General features: G+C 42.2%; 4 protein-coding genes across 4 annotated transcripts; 2 read left to right on the top strand and 2 right to left on the bottom strand.

Annotated features, from left to right (window-relative positions):
- Window positions 1–250: 250 nt before the first annotated feature.
- Window positions 251–2432, bottom strand: aatf (apoptosis antagonizing transcription factor). Its single transcript, XM_080770142.1, has one exon. The coding sequence runs from the start codon at window positions 2375–2377 to the stop codon at window positions 695–697; it is 1683 nt and encodes a 560-aa protein (XP_080626268.1). The 5' UTR covers window positions 2378–2432; the 3' UTR covers window positions 251–694.
- A 199-nt stretch (window positions 2433–2631) lies between these two features.
- On the top strand, window positions 2632–7004 carry magoh (mago homolog, exon junction complex subunit). Its single transcript, XM_080769589.1, has 5 exons — window positions 2632–2818; window positions 3662–3720; window positions 4468–4578; window positions 6282–6364; window positions 6627–7004. Exons 1-5 carry the CDS (start codon window positions 2728–2730, stop codon window positions 6724–6726), a joined length of 444 nt encoding a protein of 147 aa, XP_080625715.1. The 5' UTR covers window positions 2632–2727; the 3' UTR covers window positions 6727–7004.
- A 24-nt stretch (window positions 7005–7028) lies between these two features.
- On the bottom strand, window positions 7029–11685 carry LOC308319482 (carnitine O-palmitoyltransferase 2, mitochondrial-like). The gene is made up of 6 exons (XM_080769588.1): window positions 11552–11685; window positions 11169–11389; window positions 9793–9873; window positions 9594–9700; window positions 8192–9496; window positions 7029–7978 (listed from the first exon to the last, which is right to left on the bottom strand). Exons 2-6 carry the CDS (start codon window positions 11327–11329, stop codon window positions 7647–7649), a joined length of 1986 nt encoding a protein of 661 aa, XP_080625714.1. The 5' UTR covers window positions 11330–11389; window positions 11552–11685; the 3' UTR covers window positions 7029–7646.
- Window positions 11686–15088: 3403 nt separating this feature from the next.
- scp2b (sterol carrier protein 2b) lies at window positions 15089–24820 on the top strand. The gene is made up of 5 exons (XM_080770345.1): window positions 15089–15237; window positions 15870–15975; window positions 17907–18036; window positions 18465–18544; window positions 23920–24820. Exons 1-5 carry the CDS (start codon window positions 15215–15217, stop codon window positions 24013–24015), a joined length of 435 nt encoding a protein of 144 aa, XP_080626471.1. The 5' UTR covers window positions 15089–15214; the 3' UTR covers window positions 24016–24820.

Here is a 24820-nt window from a genome sequence, read left to right as displayed (position 1 = left end):
GTCCTTGCCATGGAAAAGATTGGGAACCCCTCAGGATAGTTCTATGGATGAGTTTGTTACTTAAAGATTGACAAGGGAGTAATTTTGGTTACAGTTATAACATTAAACCCCATGAGCCAAGTGTGTATGGGGCAACACATTTGTCAATTGATTTATAATTAAATGCAAAGCATTTTCACACATGTTGAGATACTTTACTTGTCTTGTATGACCACTTGAGACTAAAAATAGAAATAATGAAGGACACTGGTTCAATGTACAGTACTTTTATATAAGTTTTCTTTTAAACCACACTAGCTTTTAACGAAACATACTCCACCACAGAAAGCTGGTCAAATATTTACCCACAGTACTTGCAGTACATTTATCACAAATGTTTAGTGTGTTTATTATTAATAAGCAACATCTGTCAGTCCACATCAGTCTCCTGAAATCAGATAAAAAATATGGACCACAGTAAGTAACACCGCCTCAGGTGAGGATGATTTGCCAGAAGCATATTTAGCAAGCTCATATGCCGTTTTCACTCCTACAGCAGCCTGCTATGTGGCTCCTCATTTCAGGCATTTCTAGATGTGTGGTAAATGCACTGTCCTGCTGCATCCCTAGAAATGTGCAATTTGTTAGTTATTTTTGTGAGTGACACCGCCATGCGACAGACTAGATAATATGAGGCTATAGCCACCCTATCATCTCATACATCAGGTTCCTCCTGTACCTGAGGCTGTACTGAGGCATTGCCACCAAAAAGGCATCGATACAGCTCCGTTCTTGCGTCATCATTCATTGAACTGTGGTCAATAGGGGCCATGAAATTCACCAGCTTACTGTGGATGTGGAACCTAACTTTGCGACCCTTGCTAGCCTTAGTGTCCACCTTCTTCTTGATCTTACTGCGAAGTTTCTGGATGGCCAACCACTGTCTGCCCATAGCCACCTGGTCATTGGGGTCCGCCGCACTCGTCTTGCGTTCGATGAGCTCTCTGAGGAGCTGGTGGTAAAAATCGTCATCATCAAAGATGTCTTCATCAAGGTCTTTGAGGTGCGAGTTGGCCTTCAGCAGTTGCTGTGCCTCCTCGCCCTCTGTGAAGGCCTCCACGGCTGGGGCAGTGGTTTCCTTTTTCCCCAGAACTCTGAACTCGGACCGCCTTGTCTGGGTTCGTCTCAACAGTCTCTCTTTGTCCATGAGCACCTGCTCGACCTGGGTCAAAATATTCCTCTCAAATGCCCCAAAACCTTTACTGCTCTTACCCATGGTCAGTCTGGTTTTATCATGCCACTTCTGCAGTGTGGCATTGCGGTAGGGCTGGAATAAGGAAAAGCGCTTGGCCATGAAGTCTGGGTACTCTGCCATCTCCAGTTTACGCTTGGGAGGCCCAGTCTCTCTTACGGTCTCCATCTCATCTTCACTCAACACCTCATCCTCATGTTGGGATTCCAATTTCCAGGTCTGTCCCAGGGAAATAGATCTTGTGTCTGGGTTCTGGTATAGCAGCTGGTCCTGAAGCTCCAATAAGGACCTTTGGAGGCCCTTCAATGCTTTGTGACTGTTCTTTAACGCACCCACATACTCAGCACCACCCTTGCTCTTGAACTCAGGGAGAGTCTGAGGTTGGGGGAGCTGATTGGCCGTCAAAAGAGCTTTCTGAATCTTGATTCGCCCCTCAAGGAGATGGTCCCACAGAGCGAGTTGACCCTGCACAGCCTTCCCTTTCTCCACCTCCTCGTCCACTTTCTCCTTTGAGAATGTCCTCACCGTTACTCCGTCCTCATCACCATCGTCCTCCTCTGATCCGTCGCTGCCTTCACTCTCCTCACCACTCTCACTTTCTTCACCACTTTCACTCTCACCTAGATCATCCATTCCCTCTGTCAATTTGTGGAGGTCCACCCCTCGGGGAAAGGTGATGTCAGTGCTCCTCATCTTGGATACCAAGGTCTTCATCTCAGGTCCACCATTGCGTTGCACAGCTTGTGTTTCCTCCACTTTTCCGCCTTCCTCTTCATCATCAGGATCATCTTCTTCATCACCACCACTGCCATCCTCCTCATCATCATCGTCATCACTGCCATCATCTTCCTCCTCTTCTTCTATTTCATCTTCATCGATATCATCATCCTCGTCTCCAGACCCCCCAGCATCTAATAGCAGTTGTTTACGGGAGACGGCTTTCCCTCGGTAGCGGGTGTCCGTCTCCGAGAGCATGCTCTGCTTGCGCAGAGCGCTGAAGCCCACCTCATCTTCCTCCTGGTCGTCATCGAACTTCTCGATGAGTTTGGCCTTAGTCTCTTCATCCTGGTCGTCCTCTGGATCTGTGAATTTAGGCAACGGATTCAATAAATCCTCAAGCTGTTGTGAAACAGAACCGCCAGCCATGTTTCTTTACTACTTCGACTGTTGCGACCTAAGGTTACGACAACAACACGTGTGGCCACAGCAGCGCGACGGAAAACGACACCATCACTGTGCGACGATTTCCCGGAAATAGCAGATCTACAAGCTCACAATGCACCGTGAATCCGACTCATTGTGAGCTTGTAGCTTAGAGTATATGGCTTGTAGATCCGCTATGGTTGGTGCGCGGCGCCGTCGTACGGCGACGTATATAGTTGCAGATGGAAATGCGCATGCGCACGAGTGCAACGAGCAGGTCGTCCAGGAGAGAACATTACTTCTTTGGTTAGCGATAAACGTTTCCACCTTTCAACAGTTTTTTCTGCTTAAAAATGTCAACCAGTGACTTCTATCTGAGGTATTATGTTGGACACAAAGGAAAGTTTGGACACGAGTTCTTGGAGTTTGAGTTCAGACCTGACGGTGAGTTATAGGCGGTATTTTCTATTTTCACTGTTTAGCCTCCATGCTAACGTGTTAGCGCCGGGTGGCTCGGTGGCTCTCATAGGCCACAATAAAACAGACCTGTTTTATTGTTTAATTTGGAGGGATCGCTCTCATAATAATTATATCAAATATAAACTACAGCATAGTCGTTCATATCGAGAGTAAAGTAATAATCCATCACGTTATGTTGACGTTATGTTAACATGCCATGTGGCTATTGTAGAGTGTAAACAGTTGGTTGCTTTAGTTACACTGTAAAGTTCTTTGTTAATTTGAATCTGAGAGAGTTTACAAATGCACCCTTACGGGTCCACTTCGGTCCAGATTTGTATTCCGGTACCCAGAGCAACATTTGCGGTCTAATAGTTAACGAATGAAGGCTTTAGTTTTACAGCAGAGCCATAGAGTAAGACAGAGTTACGCAAACTCCGTTCACTTCATGGGGCCACTGCCAGTCCAATGAAATGGCGGCTCTTCTACAATCTACATAGACTTCTAGTATTTAGTCTCGCGTAGCCAGACAACTATTCCACAATCTCCGAATAATTTGGACTGGAGATTGCGAGAGTCAACAGTCTGGTGACGCGCAACTTCTATTGAATGGGTACAACCGGAAGTATTGAATGGGGACAACCCATAGTGGGACAACCGTTAGTTTACGGAAATGCATTGGACGCTATGGGCCTTGCTCGAGTACATGAACCACGTGACTGTGCTGTTTTCTGCCCCCTCAATATCGCAATTATTTTATTAGATGGCTCTGGTTTACAGTAGTACACAGACACTGTGTGTATGCTTTATTTGTGTCTTCTTTTTAAGGCAAACTGAGGTATGCGAACAACAGCAACTACAAGAATGACGTGATGATCAGAAAAGAGGTAAAGTCTTTTCCATGATGTTATTTTCTCTTGATTTATTTATGCTCTGCCTCTGATTAGCCCTAAGTTACAATAACGTTTGAGAAGTGTTCACAGGTTTGGTTGTACGACCACCTCAAGGATAAATGGAGGCAGGACCTGTGTACATATTGCTATCATACTTTTATTTTTAAAGCTGTATTGTTGCATATAAAAGGTACTAGGGATTCAAGTTAATTTCTGTTTTAATGTGAAGGTTTTTCTGGACATGGGATGCTCTGTCTGTCTTGTGTTTTGACACCAGGGAGTGAGACCATGCATAAAGTAGTTGTTATCCCTTGTATTAAACATTAGTAATTTCAGTTCGGGGTTCTTCTTAGCCCCTCTCGGACCCCCCGGTTGATCTCTTTTCATCGCTAACCCATGGGGTCCCTTGCCATCAGTTGAAATCCTTATGGAAATTATGGAATACAGACAGACTTGGCGTCAAACGCCCGTGCTGCGCTGTGTGAGAACTCGTGATATGTTTCAAAAGAAGCATATAAGAGCTATAGGAGTCAACGGAAACGGCTGCAAATTTTCCTTTTGGCACAAAAGCCGTTAAGTATTATTAATCTGTGTTTGATTTTTTTTTTTTTTGTAGCTAACTTGGGGGGTCCGAGAGGGGCTAGGTTCTTCTGACACTCATTCAATATGGAGGGCATCTCTTTTAGAATGCTGCAGTTTAGTTCTCGTTCTAATCTGTGTGAATATGTCCCACCCTTCTAGGCTTATGTACACAAGAGTGTGATGGAGGAGCTGAAGAGGATCATTGATGACAGTGAAATCACCAAGGAGGATGATGCACTGTGGCCATCGCCTGATAGAGTTGGCAGACAGGTTTGTCTCATTATAACAATGACATCTTTCTCTTGCCTGATACTGAGTTAAGCAATATTACACGAGAGGGGGTGGTTTAACGTCATTAATGCATGTGTGTAATATTGCAATTATACAACAGTTACCCTTAAAACTAAGAATTTAAATTACACATGTAGTCACTACGACCACAAATGGCTAGCTAGAAACTAGCTAGCCTAGCCACCAAGTTTTCTGCGCTCTGGGAGAAGTTGGAGAACAGAGCAGCTGAATTCTTTGTTTTGATTAGGTGTGGAGTGGTGCTCGTTTGAACCGGCTAGAAGGCTGTTTCAACCAGATTTCTTCCTCAAAACGACCTGTTGTATAATCATATTTATCACGCTCCTTAAACTGATCACACATCTTTTCACCTATTTTATTAATTTGGCCTTTTCCCACTTTGTTCTCTAATGCAGTGGTTCCAAAACCCTTTAGCTCGAGACAAGAGAAGACATTTAATGTCTCCCCGGGACCCAAACTATTAAATAGTAGCTCTAAAAGCTCACAAAGCGTTGCTTGTAGATCAAATATTTTCATATCTGTAAAATTCACGTTTCATAAAAACTATTTTTTATTTAGTTTATATCTTTTGAAATAATAAAAAGGGTGAATATTTACTGGCGACCCACAAAAATCAGTCCGCAACCCACAGACTCACTGTTTGGACTAGACTCTTAGGTCACATTCATACCAGAGAGCTTTGCTGCGATTAAAACGAATCCTGCTGCGCATTTTCAGAAAGTGCACTTCGTTTGGCAGGTGTGAAGGCTCATTCGAATCGTAATGTGTATCAAAGAACTGCATTATACTCCGAGCAAAAACGGAGGTTTCGCTTCGCTTCCAATCGCACTTGATTACGATTCGGTGCAGGTGTGAATGCAATCTGCAGTAAATAAAGGAAATGAAGCAAACAATGTGGCGGGTGAGGAGCTGAACACAGTTGGAGACGGAGAAGGCATATTTTACGCTCCGTGGATAGACGTGGTCGAATGAGGAGACTGAAGCCCTGATCGAAATGAGGACGAGTACATTAATCAATTGCTTAAGAAAACACATAAACACTGCAGTGCAGTGTAATAGTATTATAGCCTACAGAATATTCTGTCTGTCTGTGCGTGCCGTAAACATGGAGTGCTGTCACTGTGTGGGGACTAGTGGGGAGTAGGAACTTTCATCTCAATAAACGTGTAAACATTTTGCGCTGCTGTCTGTTGTATCAGTGCGCTCAGCGCTGTGCCTCCATGCCCAAAAGAACAGTGCTGCGTGCGTATAGTGAGAGGGGGGTCAAGTCCCAGACGGCACGACACATGCACGTTATGAGTATAATTTTATCATCATAGATTTCACTGTGTAGGCTAGTTTATGAATGGAACACATTGATAAAGGTCCCCCCTGCTGCGTTTCCAATTGCTGCGGATGACGGTGTGAAGGCAAACCGCAGCAAATTAAATATGCAAGAATCCCAAATTCTCCGCCCATACGCAATGAGTCTACCGAAGTATTAGGTGAGAATGTGACATTGAAGGACAAATCCCATTGATTTCAAAATCATGAATGTCTGTAAGTTGTCAGTTTACAACTAAATAGTTTGGTTCAGGATGGCTGTAAGTAGCTTTGCTAAGAGGAGCTGCTTACTTATGGAATGCTTTGTAGAGCTAATGCTTAATGTCACTCATATTTTACAGGAGCTGGAGATTGTCATTGGAGATGAACACATTTCATTCACAACCTCAAAGATCGGCTCTCTGATTGACGTCAATCAGTCAAAGTAAGTAACACTCATAAGGTGCCAGGATAAACCTTTGACATGGCTAAATGAAAAATAACCCATTTTGGGCGGGAACCCCTTTTGGTGTTTTAAACATTGTTATAATTTAGCTATTGAAAAATAGATCTACAAGCTCATAGCGCGCCAACGAGTGGCAAGCTACGAAAAATTGTGAAAATATTTATTTCAGAAAACTGGAAGATTTAAAAATTCCATGCCAGGCCTAAATGGAAATTAAATGGCTCTATCATAACCGTTTCAGGGATCCTGAAGGTCTCCGTGTGTTCTACTACCTGGTTCAAGATCTGAAATGTCTCGTGTTCAGTCTCATCGGTCTTCACTTCAAAATCAAGCCAATCTAAAATGTGATTTTACTGTACTTTAATTGCTTTGTTTCTCATTTTAACTACATTTGTATATTTTCTTTTGATGGTGAGTTTTTTTTATCTTAAAATAAAGATTAGGAATACTTGTTATGTTGTTGCTTTGACTTCCTTTATTGGTAATTGCTGTATTCCTCAACTTTGTAAAAATAATATCGACTTGCCAGTGCAAGTGACTCTTCTGTTGTTTTCCAGCCAAGTTGGTAAAATGCTGTTTTCACTATAATGAACATTTGTATTAAAAATGACCAAAACCAGTTAAATCTATTTTCTTTATTTCACAATATTCACACCCAAGCAACTAATAGGTCTATCACATTCAAATGGGTACTTTAGTTTACATTTGATTTGTGTCTGTGTGCACAAACTAACCTGCAGACTTTGCATGATCATATCCTAACTGAAGCCCAAGACATGACCAATGAATGTATTGCTGTAACATTACAATAGAAACCAGAAATGTCTATAGTAAGTATCAGCTGTATTCAAATGAGGGGAATAAATGTAGAGCCACATGTACAGCATGTATATGTTGGGGAATTCTATAATTAAGTGATCTTAATTTGTCATTTTACAACATGTTAAAGTAGCTACAGTACATTATGAAAACAAATGGAAGCCCAATTCATACTTAGCAAGCTGCACGATGAGTTTCATGCCAAAGATAGCCAACCTTCAAACTCAATCTGTTATGCATTATGAGCCTGTAGGTTGGCTATTTTTGGCACATATCGAGTGACAACATAAATTAGGCATTAATCTCTTATCAAGACTCTTCAAACTGTCTGGAGGATTATACATTGTCACATGGATGTTAATCAACAAGCCTGAGGTTATAAGGAACTTCTTTAATACAGTATTCACAGTGAAAGGACTGCTTATTTTAACCCACTTGGTAATCAGGAACCAATAGGTTTTCCTTCCAGGACAGTGAATATGTCCTCTAAGGACTTGTGGACACACTGCAGGAACTCATGGACATTGCGATCTGGGTAGCTGGAGACATTGCAGCCAATCCAGTCATCATGGACACCATAACCCACACCGAAGCCGTCAGGGACCACCGGGGCAAAGCCTCCAAGGCTGACGGCTGGGCTTGTGAGGGTGCTAGTGGAGAGGATGTTGTGGTTGATGGCAGTGTAGGCAGGGTCTTTGTAGAGGCTGTGCAGAGGTTCGCCCTTGGAGTTGGCCAGGTATCGCATGGCAAACAGATGCCGGTCAAACCCCTGGCCTGATGAAATAAAGAGAGAAATATATATCAGCCATTTTCATTAATGTCATGTCTATGAAAGCTGTGTGTTAAACTACTCAGTAATCTTTAATTTATTTATTGCCTATTATTTCAGGGACAGTACACAAAAATGCACCAGTAATCTAGCAGCTAAGTTTTCTTCTGTTGCCCCTACACAACCATCAAAATACACAACAGTGCACAATGACTCACCCATTGCTGCTTCTTTGGTAAGTTGCCCATGATATTTAGAGCATTCGCTGAGCATTGCCAGCAGCTCATCTGCGCTGTGTTGTCCTGGCTGGCAAACAAAAGCATGTGCGCAGCGTTTTGTGTGTGTGGTGGCTGGCCGGATGGTTTCTGTCCGGCCGTGTTTGAATGCTGCAGTGCTGCAAGACTCGTATGTAGCCACTGTCTGTCCGTACTGCCTCAGGAAGCCCATCTGAAAGGCCAGCTGGGATATAGCATCTGGACTCAGTTTCTTCTTCTTCAGCTGTTCCTTCCCACCCTTCTTAAACTCCATGGCATCGATGGTGAGCTTTGACACAGCCACATCGAAGTTCTCCTTGGCTTTCTTGATGCCACTCTCCAGCTCACCGTCCAGGTTAAACTGGAGTCTGCGCACGGCTGCGTCTGAGTCCACAGCAGCAGGGACGGAGCTAGGGTTTATCAGCGGCTTCTCTGTGGTGTCTTTGAATATCTCATTCTGAAGTCGGAGCACAGCCACCCCGTCACCCCAAGAATGTTCGAAATTGATAGCTGCCTGTCCGTCTTTGGCTAGAATAATGCTGAAGGACTTGTCGTACCAACGGTTGCAGCCGTCTCCATGCAACATGTTGTGGGAAATGTGAATATGGTCCCGCATGCTGTCGTCATCCAGACTGAGACAGAATAGGGCACTGTCGACAATCTGCAGCAGCTCTCCATTTCCAGCTGCCAGTAGCTTGTCCCTCAGCCCCGCCCACACATCCCTGTTCTCACTGGTCAGGACCCCAAGAGGAAAGGCAGCTGCAGGGGTTGGATCATCCAAAATGTACTTTAAGTGGGACTGGATCTCTGCAGGCGTTATCAAGTTCCCATCCTTGTCCACTACATCAAACGCATACATGTTGCCCTTCCTCATCACCAACAGGTGCTGTCCTTTCGCGTCAGTGAAGAGCTCATCTCGGCCAAGCTTGGGAATGCGCGTGGAATTAAAGAGGCGGAAGTACTGAGACATGTCTAGCGGGTATGCATTCACCATGTAGGCCCCGTACCAGGACAGAGACGACGGCACCCAGCGGATGAGCTTCTTGAAGCCGTCGGTGTCGCTCTTAGCTGGGTTGAGGTGGAAAACCTCTGGCTCCAGCAGTCCGGCTCGTAGGGTCTTCATAAAGCGCACAGCGGAACACACGATATTGGTGCCTCGTACTAGCTGGTCATTGTACTCAGACTTTGGGTCAGGATTGAAGGACATGAAGGGGTTGAAGTTAAGTACAACAGATTCTCGTGCCGACAGGTACATGTCAAACCACGGGGCTGAAAAACATGTGAGAGGATCAAACAGATTAGTTATGTAGGCCTATGCGTTTATTTAGTTCAGTTTCATTCTGATCCACTTACATACGGTACTTACCTGAAATATAGCTGGTATGCTTATTATTCTTGTCTTGAGCAACCAGCTCTTCATGCAGCCGTTTCCCTGCATGGCTCTGGAAATCATTGGCCAGTTTCTCTGTTTCTCTGTGGGGATATCAAATGTTGTAGTCGATTCGATTACAGTTTTGGTTATGCACTGCAAGAGTCCCATACATAATGTATGTTCCTGTGCTCACCTGAACTGGTCATCGTCCAACTGTGGCCTCTGGGCAGCTAAATATCTCCTAATTGTGTCTTCCAGTTTAGGGACAGGTAGCCTGGACAGTAATTGGAAGAGAAATAAAGATATGTATCATTATGAACGCAGTGTGCCATTTACATGAAATCTTTCACAGATCTTTATAGCGCCACCAACAGGTGGATTTTTGCACAACACATTTTTGGAACAAAATGCCTCAAATCATCCAATTGCCATCCAAGGCATAAGAAGAAATGGCACCCTTTTCACATTGGCTTATTATAGCACCACCAGGAGGCTACAGAACCTGACCTGCCCTGGTGGAGACCTGTGCCCCGAGGGACACTTTTTCTAGTTTATTATGTAGTGGTTGCCCCAGTGATCTGTTGCTGGGGATACCGCTAGGTAACAAATAACAGATCCTAGTAAAAGGATGAAGTTACTCTGAGGGGAATAACATGAATATTCCAAATAAAATAAAAACAAATGTGAGATCAGAGGGGTTTAATAATAAAATGATAGGCATTATTAGGCCTATGGTCGAATATGACATCAACGCATTTGAGTAATAAGTTGCTAACGCTGCCCGTCCCCCCGGTTCCACACAAATACTTCTGTCCCTCAAATTAACAGTTTGGATTTGATTCTGGTCATCCTAAAAGAGCATCAGCAGCTACAGAACAACAACAGGTAAGTGCTTGTCTATGAAATCTGTAATAGTGGCTCTGCAGTGCAGTGTGTGACAGGTTTGAACTGCATGGCCAAATTGTGTCTCTTTATAGACGGAGCTTGAAACAGAACCTGTATTCTCAGTTGAGATTCTGGTTGGTTTACATTACTGGTCAGTAGTTAGGCTGCATTCAGGTGTTAATGGAAATACCAAAATAAGTCGGAAGTCCATGAGCCAGAGCTAAAAATTTGGGCTCCTAATCTGAGCATTATATGAAAATATAATGCTCTTATATGGATATAAGAGGCAACCTTCTTATTTAATTTTGTTTACATGTTAGAATCAAAGGTTTTAAGTAATAAGTTGCTACTCCGCCCTGTCCCACACAAGTGATACTTGTCTTCTGTCCCTCAAATGAACACTTTGGATCTAGTCACCCTAAGTAGGAGACTAGTCACAAAATGAGGTCTACTCCCGACCTGTGGGAGGCAGCAATGTGCCGCAAGAAATCCAGCCTTTATTGGCCTACACACTGACTGAACTTTAACCTACATTCCATTTTAGTGTAAAATAATCTAAATTTCTACAATAATTAGACCTGTATTACACACTTCACCATCTATTGAAACAATAACAGCTACTGAGACAAATATTGACACACATGGGTTGAATTGGAATGGACATAAACGTGAGTACTGTCTTACCTTGGTAAACTCTTCTGATAGTGCATTGAAGGAACAATACTCTGGTGCAGGTACTCATTGTTGCTACTGTAATGTCTCTTATCGAAGACCAGTGCTGTAGTCCTCAGGGATTTTAAACTCCCATACATTCTCAGAGAAGAACCCACTTGATGTGACATCATGTTTGCCGGATAGCAAGGCAGCAACAGAAGTTACAGAACCAACGATGATTCCCACTAAACCTAGAATGAAGACACACACATTACTGTAATGTCATTACATCAACACAACAAGACAAACGCGATACTCCCCCGGACAGTTGTGAAGCGATATGAACTCTTTACCCAGTCTACTTCTAAATTATAGCTATGCAAAATAGATTAAAAGTCTGTTTATATACTTACTGAAAGTGACAGAAATTGCGATCTGGAGCAGATACAGACGATCGACGTCACCTAACCTCGCGTCACCAGGCTACAAAAAGAGACCCACAGATGTCAGAAAGATGAAAAATATAGTTACATTGAGAAGGACAACAGGAAGTATAGTGGCATGTGAAGTCACGTGACCCACCCGGTGGATCTGAGGTGTTGGGTGAAATCAAGGCTTCTCCTCCCCCAACCCCTCCCTAGTTTAAAAAAAACAGTGTTGTTTGTTATTAAACCATAGTACAACTCCTGGACTCAGTTATTCGTTTTTGAACACCATTTGGTGATTCTAAATAAAATAAAATGTGATTTGTATATGGGAATAGCCGAATAGGTATTTATATTATGGCCCTTGGAGAGGGCCATAAAATAATAATAATAATAATAATAAATATATTCACCGGGGCATCATCATGCTGTGAACAGCAGTAAAAGCTTTAAAATGTAATTCAAGTGCAGTAATACAATACAATGCCTTCGGCTGCCGCCTGAGGGTGGCGCCAGAGGACAGGCTAGGGCATGCTAGTGGAGTGGTTTTCTGATTCCAATGAAAAATCGGCCTTTCATTTTTCCAATTCAGTATTTTAGCTATGACGTGAGGAAAAAAAAGGATGTCGCTGCCTGTAACACAAACTAGTGTGTCAGAAGATGGTTTGGTTTCTGAAAAAATACAGAAGCTTGTTTTTTAATTCACAATACTTCAGTTTTCTTAAATGTAAAAACAGTTAGAGTTTAATTTCAATGGCTTAATTGAATCAAATTCATGACTTGAGATTCTCTGCCTATATTGTCTGTTGGGTGGCACTAAGGGGCACTACTGGGGCCTTTTTATGGGGAGTTTGCATGTTCTTCTTTCGGTTTCTTCTGGGTGCTTCAGTTTCTTGGACTGGATATAGAGCTGGCGCTGGTCCCTCACAGCTCCGAATGCAGCAGACATTTCCCCATGGGGATCAAAAAGGAGGAGGAGAGAATTCAGGCCAGTCGGCAAGACTCGGCATACAAAGAACTTTGTTGTAAGAGACATTACCAGAACAGGTCATCTAAAAGCATCACTGAAAGCATTAGCTACACGTAACCAGGCAGACCAAAGTGGTTTGAAGTTCTTTGAACCAATTACCCATACTGCCATGATTGGAGCCTGGCTTAGTCATGGGACTAAAACAAAAAACAAAACAAAAAAGAGTTTATTAGTACCAGAGTTTGCTCGACTGAATAGACCTTTTTCACATGGATATATGACATTGTAATGTTATTTCCTGCAGGTGCTATACTAATGAACCACTATCGTGCTGTAAACATAATGTGCATGTGTTGTGAGCTTGTAGCTATTTTTGTATATTATGCAATAATAGCAGATCTACAAGCTCACTGTGCATCACAACAAACATAGCTATATTCTGTGGAGATGGGTAAAGCATTAATTTGTATCTATGGAAGAAAGTGCCCTGATACAAATATGTCAATAGCTGCTTTGAAAAAGGTCTATATACTAGTATTCACTGAGTGATCAACATGTGAACAAGTGAAAAAAGTAAAATGCTGTAGGCTAATTGAAAGAAAAGTCACATAGTGCCTTCGGGCTAGGGTGGCAGAAAAGGAGAGGCTAGGGGGGCACCAGGGAGTATGTTTTGACATCAGGACTTCAAGTAAACTTCAGTAGTAGACGCTCTCACAGTATACTCTTTTTTGTTTGCTGTATATAATAGACCTTCACACATGACAACATACCGGTAAACATACTAAATGGGTCCAAGTATTTCCTGTCAGCTACTACTGATATTCACAAATCACAAACTGCTATAAGAAATGCATGGCTTTATACAAGAACAGGTGCCAATGCAGTTGTCGTCTCTCTGTCATCTTATTTGGAAGGGTGCAAGTAAAACAGTGAAAATGTTTCGATCATCTTCGTCCGGTCATGACCCCAATGTATTTCTGTCTTTCTGCCCAAATATTTATGGAATGGGCAGGCTTAATTAGATGGAGACTCGCTTTACTAAAAATAAATAAAACAAATAATAATAACAACAACAACAACAATAATAATAAAGTTATGTCAAGTGTAGACAAAACCAAATATCACAATATATAAAATACCTCAATATTGATATTGTGATGATAGCAATATCTACAATCTGATCTACAAGCTCACGTGTACATTAATTGAGCTTGTAGATCTGCTATTTTCACTATTAAAACAAACTTTGATATAGCATTAGGTTTAAAAGGAAGAGAGAACACTTCTGACATATCAGGATATTACAATATCAGAAAGTCTCATCACAAAATCGATATGATAGCCCCAATACGTCCCCTCAGGCCCTACACTCATGCCCTATGCCAATTCAAAGTCAAATTAACCTTTGTGTTTCATTTCAAGATCACCTATAATCCTGACTGCGAAACATACCTAATAGGGTCTCCCCCCCCACCCCCCATGTCAAATAGGCAGGACTTCAGTGGGAATTGTTCCAGTCTCATTGCAACACCCTGAGAACATGTTCTTCTTCATGCGTACAGTAATGTACCCAGGAAAAGAGGGGAAGGCTACGTGGAAACACGAATCAGAATGTGTGAGAAACCTCATCAGAGAGTCCATGGCAGTGATTTTGTTCTCAGCAGTGATCCAGATACTTCAGACTGTGACTGTTCAGATTACTTTTAATAAGACTTTGTTTGATCTCATGTTATGCCTGACTAACATTTACTTACTAACAATTTCATATTGCTTTAAATCTGAATATGCATGTTACATATATGCATAATATATACTGATTAACCACAATAAACATGCTAGAATCTTACACTGCAAAATTAGTTTACCTTAAATGAAGCATAAGCTAGCACATAGTGAATATTACCTCACAAAAATAGGTAGGCTAGTTTATACAAATGATGCACATGCAGGTTAAGTATTGCACAGAACCATATTTAGGGTCCCCTAGGGTAGGTACCCTCACAAAAAACATGCAGTAAACTGCCTACCCCTGGCCTGATGAGGGGAAAGGAACTGGTTGGAATAACGTGTTCCCCTGTCAGGTGTAAAGGAGCAAGCAACTTGGACAGGCATGAAGGAAGCATGAGTTCAAGTCCGTTGCTCTCCCCATGTCCCCCATATATGGGGGACCAGGTTGGCGGAGGGTGTGTAGAGCCCAGGATCACATTAGATAATTGACACAGGGGTGAAAATGGGTGAAAATTTCATCAGGCTTTATGTAGCATGTGACGTGTCAAAAGAGGGGGTTTTCATGATGCTGAATCCTTATCCATTCCAAGCATTAGTTTAGCAAAAAAAAAACCCAGCCATGCCCACTTGCCCAATTGTGCTGACATAATCACATTTGTGACGTTCATTTGTGATGAACGATGATGTTCACAATTATGAAAATTGCTCAGCATGCAAGTTAGCATCCAGAAGTAAATGCTGGGGACCCACACTCAACATTTCTAACATAAAACCTTGGTGTACAACTGTACATATCTGTGATCCACTGCTACAGTCTGGAGATCAGGTCAGTGAACGACTGTGCGAAAGCAACCGCAACAAACAAGGAAGTACCTCCATGATTCGGGGCAGCAGCAGCAGCCAGAGTAACGATATACATTTGTATTCATCAGCACAGTTAAAATTATAAGACAATGCTCGAATTACAGGCTGACAGGTGAGAAGAACACTATGGCGCATGTTTGATACTGTTGCTAGTGATGCAGTAAGTTACAAGTATTATGATTGAGGTCAATCTCTTCCTGTCGGTGTATGAAGACATGCTTGCAGGAGGTCAAGCTGTACATTTGCTCTGGTCCATAGGCTATGGACCATAGCTCTAATGCCTTCCTTTGCTAATTCTAATACAAAGGCATTAGAGTAATTCTACAAACTGTTAATACATATTTCAATCAAAGTTATGGAACAGAGCTAGCTGTACAAACCACACCAAAGGTCGGGTTGGGACAAAACGGTGTGATCTACCTTTTAAATTAGCCCCGTTTCGGGACCCTCGGTGAGAGTCCCGAAAGGTGCTACCTTTATACCGTTTTGTCCCAACCGACCCTTTGGTGTGGTTTGGGCTGTACATCCCTTAATTAAAATGTTGTTGCAGGGTTGCGAATTGTAAACCGTTAATGTTGTCGGCTGAATTGCTTAAGATTTAGACTAACAGAATGTATTAACAGAAACTAGCTCATAACATGTATATGGTGGATTTTTATGAAAGTATGTGTGAATGCATTTCACAGCATTTTTCCTATTATATTAGGATCTCCCTGATATGACTCATTATCCTATCTTTGACAGGCAGAGGATTGGAGCAGTTAACACCAGTGCAAATGATGGACTGGACTCACTGGAGGGATTCAAGGCACATGCTGTGTTCCAAGAGATCAATAAGAAGCTTCAGGAGGTAATGACATTCCTTAAGAATATATTCAAACAAATCGCAAGCATATTGTGGTCATCCAATGTGGGCTACCAAAAGGTAGAGCTTGATGGCATGGCCGTGGCGCAGAACAGTCTTGTAGTTGTCCTTATTAAAACAAATCACACCGTGTGAACTGTGAAGTGAGGGGCGCTAATATATTAAATCAACTCATGTTGTTTAGGTGATGTATTGGTGATGTAAAACAAACATTAAACGCCATTAACAAAAAAGAGAAGTGACGTAAATGACACATTATGACTTAAACTTTCCCTTGATTGTCAATGTTGTTTACAAAACAAACATTGAACTAAAGACAAACAATAAACCTGTGTGTAGGAGGGGCTAGCGCCCGGGGGGCTCACCGTGTGTGGTTAGGGTTTGGGGATAGGGTTAGTATGGGGCTCTGCCTCTGCTGCTCTATGGTCGGAATATTGGGTAGTACTAGTCAGATTTATGGGTGTCGGATTATTGGGACGTCAGACTAACGCCACGCACCCATTGACACCAAGGTCTGAACTCTGAATTATTGCAAATAATTGGGTAAGGATTTCTGGAAAGAGATGTGGATAACCTTTCTTGTGACCACCTCGCTCTGACTTAAGGTGCGCTACCCGTTGGAAAGAGATGGAGCTATTAATGAAAGATTCCATTCTGTCATAACTGATCAAAATGTGTGTTGTTGGTCATTGAAATTAATTTCAGGATAACATGGAAATAAATAGTTTTATACACCAAAAAAGGGAAGATGTGTGTATCGTGAGAGGTGGTAGCCCACCAGACATTGATGAAGTTATAGCAGTCTACTCCAGATTGAAAATATAATGACCCGGTCCAGACTTAGTCTTAGACTTAGCCACTAATTTATTCAGCACTTCTTTGATAAACCTTTTCCTAAATGGCTTTTTAAATATAGAATAAGTTATGTACTACATTTTGCCCTCACAAACTAAAAAAATATTGGGACAGAAAGCAAGCAAAGTATCACTATAATTTTGTCTTTTGACGTAAAAAAGCATTCACTATTAAACAAACCACTTTCAAAAGAAATTGACCATTGTCTGTGCAAAAGGAAAAAAAGAAATTGACCATTGTCTAGTGGTAGAAAAACATTGGAAAAGAATAAAATCGCTACCCTGGCTCCAGACCACTCTCTGAGCGGACTGCCTCACGCTTCATTCTGATAATAAGGCTATGAAATTGCAGTCCCACTCCCACTGTAACATTCAGAAGCTGTACCAAATCAAAGAAAAATCATTACGGAAACAAATACAGAAAGGAAAACGCAAACACACCCATAAGTGCCCATAATCACAGCGACACTTAAATACAATTCAAGTATTCAAGCCCGGCATCTCTACGGAACGGAAGTGTAACAATGATTGTGAACCATCACAGACTCAAATCATATATGGGCATAGCACTGGAAATGACGGAACTAAACTCCAAAATCTAACTTTTACCCAGAAATATATTTAGAAAACTTATAAAACTAACAAATTGCATAATAATTACAACATGACATCAGTAACACAGAGCAAGTAGCACTCTAATGTATAGTCATAGCTTCACTGTACAGATAATCTACTGTTAGACAGATATTAGGTTCTTAGCTTGCTTATGATTTTTGATGACTATTTCTATGTATTTGATGTATTACCTTGTGTTGTTCTTGCTTACTGTAAATCTCTCTGATTATGAGTATCTGCTAAATGCCTAAATCGTACAAACTGCACAGCCGTAAGGTCTCTTATTATTTACAATACTAGTAAGGGGATATTTACAAGCTTGTTTCCCAAACAGCAAAACCGTAGGGTATCTCTTATCTTATTTACAGGCCGTACAACCAAGGGGTCTCTTTTCCACAAGAAAAAAGTGTGTGAGGTTCTACTATCTATTTACAATCTTTGGCACAGGAGGGCGAGCAGTTTGTGAAAAAGATCGGAGGGGTTTTCGCCTTCAAAGTGAAGGATGGACCGAACGGAGGGGAGGCCACTTGGTTTGTGGACGTGAAGAACGGCAATGGTTGCGTTCACAATGACACAGGTGAGAAAGATCAAGTAAAGGACAGTGTGGTGCTTTAGAGTTCTACCATTTATTTATTTATTTATTTCAAGGAACCCCAGTTTGATATGCATTAGGCCAGGGACTGCAATATGATATGATTTGTATCTCTGGGAAGTTGTGGGACAGTTTTACTTTACACCATGACATCCTCTGTATTAATCTATCTTCTATCTATTTATTCAAAAATCCTCTGTGTGTCTGTCTGTCTGTCTCTGGCAATATACTGTATTAATATATTAACTCTGGAAATTACAATAAAAGTTTGATCACTGAGTTTTTATGAGATTGAGAACCGTTTGTCGCGTACGTGAAATGTGTGGGAGTAAATTTTGTTTCAAGGCTGTTGAAATATCCTGGTTGGGAGTTGAACGTTTATGACAGTGATGCTGTTTTTCTCTCCCTCACAGCCAAGAAAGCAGACTGCACCATATCAATGTCAGATGCAGACTTGTTGGCCTTAATGACAGGAAAGATGAACCCACAGACTGTGAGTACCATTGAGAGAACACACTGACCTGGCTTTTCAACAACAATTTAGTTTAAAGATAATCATAAGAAAAAATTAAATATATGTACAGACTTTGCACGTCTTTGGCCTTTTCCCTGATGACGGCCAGTGTTGGCCAAAATATCCTACTAATGATGAACTGGCCAAGAAATAAAGGTCGTTTCAGACGGGAACCGACTGACGTGCCTTGGTAATTAATTTTCAATGAAAAGCAGGCAATTATTTTGGATGCATGGAGAAGTTGACTGGCATTGATGCAAATGGCGTTGAGTCGTTGACGCACACATGCGCCGCGTTTTCTTTTCATGCAGTGCGTCCCGTGCCTCTCAGGTGCCGACGCGTTGCTGATCGAGGCGAGAACGCCTGTGTCCCTCGCTCCCTCTCTGAAACGGACTGTAGGGTATGTTCACACTAGGTCTCTTTTAAAAAAAAGATGGCACTGCCTTTTTACATTAAACCCTATGAGAAATTTCCAAAGGGCAACTGCATAGGTGCACTTTTAAAAGTTGAGAATCGTTTTTCAGAACCTTTTCAGAATTGCGCATCAGCTGTCCAATCACGACTGTACACAAATGCAGAGCTGTTCATCTGAGCTGACCACTGTGTAGATATTAATCTGGAACTTTGGTGTGGAACTGGAAGATTTATTTCCACGGGTCAGTTACAAACAGATTCCAACTAAAAAGTATCTTTGAATAGTGGGCTCTGATTGGTCACCCACAACTTTGGGGTGAGCAAATGTAATTCAAACTGAGTGCCAGACCAGTCAAAAAACATATATTAAACGTATTATTACCTAAAATAATTACATCATATTAGCTATATTCATCCGTTGAGTTTATTTCTTGAAGGCAAACCTATGAATATGTCGCTGTCATCTGCACTGCTCAATACAGAGAAAGACAGCAGCTACTTTATGTCCGCCAGGAGAGAGGTGACAGCCAGCGAGGACAAACAGACATGTCAGTGTTTACCTGACAGCTAGTCTACCAGTAAGATGCCCTGAGGGTAAGAAGCGACAGGTCGCGTGCACGCATCCGCCTGGGGGACGGCAGACTGCTGGGCGAGCGCTGGCACTTTGGCATGGGATGTCAGATCAACATATGGAATGAATTCTGTACTGGCCATACATGGAGCGTGTCTTTAGTGTACAGGGTTTGATGAGGTCAGATCAATTATGGAATGTCAGAACAGGTCAGCTACATATATGGAGATCTAAGGGTGACAACGCTGAGTGTACAGGGTTTGATGAGGCCCAGATAGAACTGGGCCTTAATTTTCGCCGACTGCCTGGCGCTGCTGCACTATTAACTTTGGGGCGGGCCCGTCTAGAGTTTGAATGGACAGGTCAAAATGGAGACATAGAAGAGGAAGGATGGATGGGTAAGGATGAACATATGGAATGTCAGAACAGGTCAGCTTCATATATGGAGATATAAGGGTTTGAGGTCGGATATAGAGTTGGTGCCCAATATAGAGGGTATTCTGTTTGGAGTCAAGGCCAGAAAGGTTTTTTTTTTGCCACTCAGTAGTAGGTGTTCCAGCATAACTTCCGGGTATGATGATGATTTCACGCACATACCCTCTATGACATCAGGGATCTCCATATATGGACATTTCCATATATGGGCTTAATATTGATGACATCAGGGATCTCCATCCCTGATGATGTCACGAGGCATGACCATAGGAGGGGTGGGTGACGGACGGACTGACTGACGGGAAATGCACGTTTTCATAGTAAATGCGACCTGTGGTCGCAATAATAAGAAAAATTTTAGGTGATAAATGCAGTCAGTTGTTCAGTCTTCATGAATTTCACATCTACCTTACTAGTTTAAAACTCATTTGACAATATTACTATATATAACATGTTTGTGGTCTACTCTGACTTTTGTGATCACTCCTGACAGTTTTTAACTCAATGTCTGCCAACGACTTAATTAACTGCTTTTTTAGCAACTCCCGTAGCGCCAACGACGTCTTTATCGCCTTTTTAAGACGTGTATAACGTTGGACAAAAAAATAAAAATAAAATAAAATAATGTATAGAAACTGGTGCTCAGGGTATTTTTTGCGCCCCATAGTGGTGATGGAAGAGGTTGCTTGATCCAGTATTTAGAAATTTTATATTCATTTTAACAAACCCATAGTAACTTCAAACTCAACATAACAAACATTTTAACCATGGAACAAAACCAACTGCCATTGGCTTATTGAGAGCACAGTCCTCACATATCCCTGTATAAATGCATCCCCAGACACTGCCATTTCATGTCTGTCGCAAGATCGTCAGTCATTATTTGCTTGCCTCTTGTTTTCTTTTTCTATGATGCAAGAAAGATGTATTTGGTGCTGCTCTGCGGCGACATGGACAAAAGGGCTACGCTTGCATGCGGGCCCTTTGTCTAAGACAAATTTCTTCCTCGGGAGACAAATATTAAAGAACATTGAACCTAACCTATTCTTTATGCTAGCACCAGAATAAAAGCTGAGCTGCTCCAGCGTCTTCTCCTGCGTCTCCATTTTAACCATTCATTGAAAACATGCATACTTCTTACTTGTTATGGTGACATTGCCCTTCTAATGTGTGAGGAGGCTGTTTTTTTAATTACGTTTTTAATTTAGTACTATTTTCCATATAGAGTTCCATAGAGAGCTTAAGAGATCTTCATCAGAAAAGACGATGCCATGTGTCTAATCTATTGATGGGTTTTACTGAATGAAATGCAGCACCAAGGCCATATAACCTGTTATTGCAGAAGCCACATATCCGTAGAGCTGACGTTAGATCAGCTATTTTCACAATGTGGCACTGTTGGGCCGGGCGGCTAGTGCTGTATGACCTGGGGTTTGCACTAGAGTTCAGTTCAGTACAGTACCTATAACAGCATAGTTGCACCGCTCAGTTCACACAGGTGTGATTATTTTATTTTTTTAAATTCTTTTTTACAAGCATTCCCTTTTCTGTCTTTTTCGTGCTTTTTCGTGCTCAGACACAGCCAGGGACAGACCCACACATGGCTGTCTATCGGAGTGGTTGCACCACAATTTTTAATGTTTGTTTTTAGTTCAATGTTTGTTTTAAAAATACCATTGACAATGAAGGGAAAATTTACGTCATCTTGTCCCACAAACATTAAATGCCATTACCAATAAAGAAAATGTAATGTTTGTTGGCACTGTTTGTTTCACATCACCATTAATTAATCACCTAATCAACATGAGTTAGACTTTAACCCATTCTGGCCGGGAACCCGTTTTGGTGTCAGCATCATGTTATGCTTTAGCTATTGAAAAATAGCAGATCTACAAGCTCATAGCGCGCCACCGAGTGGCGCGCTACGAGCTTGTAGGTCTGCTATTTTTGAAAAATCGAAGAACGACTGACATTTTTTTTTAATCTGATCTCAGGTCAGAATGGGTTCATCAGACCAGTGTGTGTCCAGTGGAAACCTCGTATGAATCTGATCTCAGGTCAGAATGGGTTAATATATTAGTGCCCCTCACTTCCCATGGGTGTGATTCTTTTTTGTATAATTGAGAAGCACTTTCTTATGTAACATTTGTAATATACTGTACCAGTAAGACACCCTGTGGGTGTGAAGCGCTGAAACAACAGGTATCGGAATTCCCATACTAGTGACGTCATATGGCAGCCACAGTGGGCATCCCTCACTTCACAAGAGTATGATTTTTTTTGTGTTTTAACTTTTTTTGTGAATGAATGCCCTAGTTGATCATACTACAGTGTCACACAAATGCATCAAAAGTAGCAGATCCATAAGCTCGTTTTAGACGTGCAGTTTCCACCCGATTGAGACAATATACTTATTGCGCTTACACTGACCTCGTCTGCCAGTGTGCCACGCATGCTTTCCTGCCTCCTCATAAGCCATTGCTGGCTTTGCCCAATTCCCCTCCTCCCTGTGGTCGAGTTAATCACTCAACTTTAAGTCTTGAAAACCTGCTTCGTGGAGCCCATGCACACACAGATGCGATTTCCGTTCATTCTGTCGGTGGAGAACTGGAGATCCATTCTAATTGGGGTGCAAGAGTTAATCGAACTATGCAATTGTACAAAACTAGAAGCTTGACCCGCCTGCGGTGGGTAATGCCATGCGTCTGTGTCGCAGTGCAATCTGAGTGAGACACACACACACAGCGCCTACATTTCGAACGAAGGCAGACATCGCATACTTTCCCCATTGACCATGTGTTTTCCGCGTTGTGTTGTTGTTGTCCCGTGTTGTTTGCCCGTGAATATCGTGTGTCCGCTGCCGTGTTCTTTCCGTGCTAGGAAGGCTATGTTGTTGTTACGTGTTGTTTTTTCTCTGTGAATGTCGTTTGCCCGCTGTCCGTGTATTGTGTTAAGGTTGTAGGAAAGCCCTGCAGTGATTGTAATCGGGCCATCGTATCACGAAAAGGGAAAACCATGGAGCTGGGTTGAAAACGCAGTGGTAGGGTCGGTGACGTGCTATGTAGCATGGGCATAGGCGGCCTATGACTTGCCCAATGAACTGCACATGAAGTGTCTGTGTGCTTGTTCACTTCTCAATTTTAATATAAGATCAACTATTATTACGGCACGGTGGCACAGTGGCACAGCCAGTATCGCTGTCTCCTTCGATTTCCGCTGTTGGCGCTTCATCAGATGATGGCGTCATCAGTGCGCATGCTGTCGCCATGCATAGAAGGAAGCATGAGGTCAGTCTGTTGCTCTGCCCAGGTTGTCAGAGAGCGTCACACTGTGAAGTGAGTGGTGCAACTCCGTGTGGGGGTCCCCGGAAGTTCCAGACCCACAGGAACGCGGCCAGGGTGCCGGCCCGGTCCCGGCAAGCCGCCCCACGTCCGAAATGGTTGAGAAATGACAGAGTTAATGTGTGTTGTGCGCAACAGTGACACTTGGTTGTGAAAACCAACCAAACGCTATTTCATGCTCGGACAGACGGACCCAACCAGGGACTGACCCACCCAGCCAGGGACACACATAGCTGTCTATAGGTGTGGTTGCACCACTCAAAAAGTGTCACCTGTACACACCAGATACAAAAACGAAACAAATTATTGAAGGAAAATGTAGAATGTATTAATGCTAGGACAGCATTGTTGCTTTCACCACCAACAATGCTGGCTTGTACTAGTATACTTGATCTGCTTTGACAAAATTACCAAACCATAAAGAAGTTATTTTGAAAGACCAGGAAAAACATATTTATTTTGCATCTCTAGACAGATTATTATTTTGGCCAAAAATGGCTCTTTTGAATGAATGAGTGAATTATGTGTGATGATGTAGTGGATTTTTGGAGAAGGCTTGTAATAACAAGCCTCCCCTCCCTTCTGATTCGCAGGCATTTTTCCAAGGCAAGCTGAAGATCACAGGGAACATGGGAATGGCCATGAAGCTACAAACCCTTCAGCTGCAGCCAGGCAAAGCTAAGCTGTAGAGGAAGGAGAGATCAGGGCTGGTCGGTGCACTGTACCGTAGGTGGAGATTACCTCTATGTACTCAATAGGATAAGGTTTCCACACTGCAGACTTAACTCTTAGGCATTTTACACATTGATACTGATCCTGGATAAGTGCTGAGGAGCAATACACCTGTGTTCAGTGCAGAATCTCCACAGTAACCTCTCTCAACCATTGCAGTAGGGAAGGCTGGTGTCACTATGGCGGGATGTGTTGTGTCAAGTTTGTGTGGAGAAATATATGCATGGATGCAGTAAGGTCTGCTTCAGTTGTCAGATTTCATACCTTCTAATGATCTTCTTATACTGACTGTACTGTATACTCTATAGTTGAGAGAGGTGTCTTCCATGAATTCAATGATGACTTGTTGCAACCTGAATGAAATATTCAAAAAATGTCCTTCCTGTAAATGATGTCCAGTTGTCCACCTGCAATGTCCACTTTTATGGTTACCCTTTTTCTTTAAAAATTCTAAAAATGTCGCTGTATTGATAATGAAGCGTTTCTGTAAGTGAATCATGTCTTGTACAGACGTCTCAGGTTGTCACCAGATAAAGCAGTGATTCCTGGCAAACATGGAGGAGACAACACCTAGAACAGTCAAGTGCCTTGTCGTCTCAGAGGTTATTAGCAAGACTCACGAGGGGTTGTTTTGCATCATCAATGATCATAGTTTTTTTTTTCAGCACAGCTCATTGCAAATAGATGAGAGATGACATTTTAACTGTTTTGTCAGTCTAAAAAAATTAACTGTTTCTACTAAATAAACCTGTTTTTCTTTAA

Source organism: Protomyctophum bolini (genome assembly GCF_963924005.1).
Source record: "Protomyctophum bolini genome assembly, chromosome: 8".
Classification (NCBI taxonomy): Eukaryota; Metazoa; Chordata; class Actinopteri; order Myctophiformes; family Myctophidae; genus Protomyctophum; species Protomyctophum bolini.
This window is presented reverse-complemented; position numbering and strand designations above follow the sequence as displayed.

What these genes read in the sequence shown, in the direction of transcription:
- aatf (XM_080770142.1), bottom strand. Translation starts at nt 2,377, where the DNA reads ATGGCTGGCGGTTCTGTTTCACAACAGCTTGAGGATTTATTGAATCCG.
- scp2b (XM_080770345.1), top strand. Translation starts at nt 15,215, where the DNA reads ATGCTCGAATTACAGGCTGACAG. An exon ending in CTCGAATTACAGGCTGACAG is followed by an intron (nt 15,238 to 15,869) that starts GTGAGAAGAACA and finishes TATCTTTGACAG; the next exon opens with GCAGAGGATTGGAGCAGTTA. An exon ending in TTGCGTTCACAATGACACAG is followed by an intron (nt 18,037 to 18,464) that starts GTGAGAAAGATC and finishes TCTCCCTCACAG; the next exon opens with CCAAGAAAGCAGACTGCACC.
- LOC308319482 (XM_080769588.1), bottom strand. Translation starts at nt 11,329, where the DNA reads ATGATGTCACATCAAGTGGGTTCTTCTCTGAGAATGTATGGGAGTTTA. An exon ending in TATCAGAAGAGTTTACCAAG is followed by an intron (nt 9,874 to 11,168) that starts GTAAGACAGTAC and finishes ATTACTGTCCAG; the next exon opens with GCTACCTGTCCCTAAACTGG. An exon ending in TTGGACGATGACCAGTTCAG is followed by an intron (nt 9,701 to 9,792) that starts GTGAGCACAGGA and finishes ATATCCCCACAG; the next exon opens with AGAAACAGAGAAACTGGCCA.
- magoh (XM_080769589.1), top strand. Translation starts at nt 2,728, where the DNA reads ATGTCAACCAGTGACTTCTATCTGAGGTATTATGTTGGACACAAAGGA. An exon ending in ACGTGATGATCAGAAAAGAG is followed by an intron (nt 3,721 to 4,467) that starts GTAAAGTCTTTT and finishes CCACCCTTCTAG; the next exon opens with GCTTATGTACACAAGAGTGT. An exon ending in ATTGACGTCAATCAGTCAAA is followed by an intron (nt 6,365 to 6,626) that starts GTAAGTAACACT and finishes TAACCGTTTCAG; the next exon opens with GGATCCTGAAGGTCTCCGTG.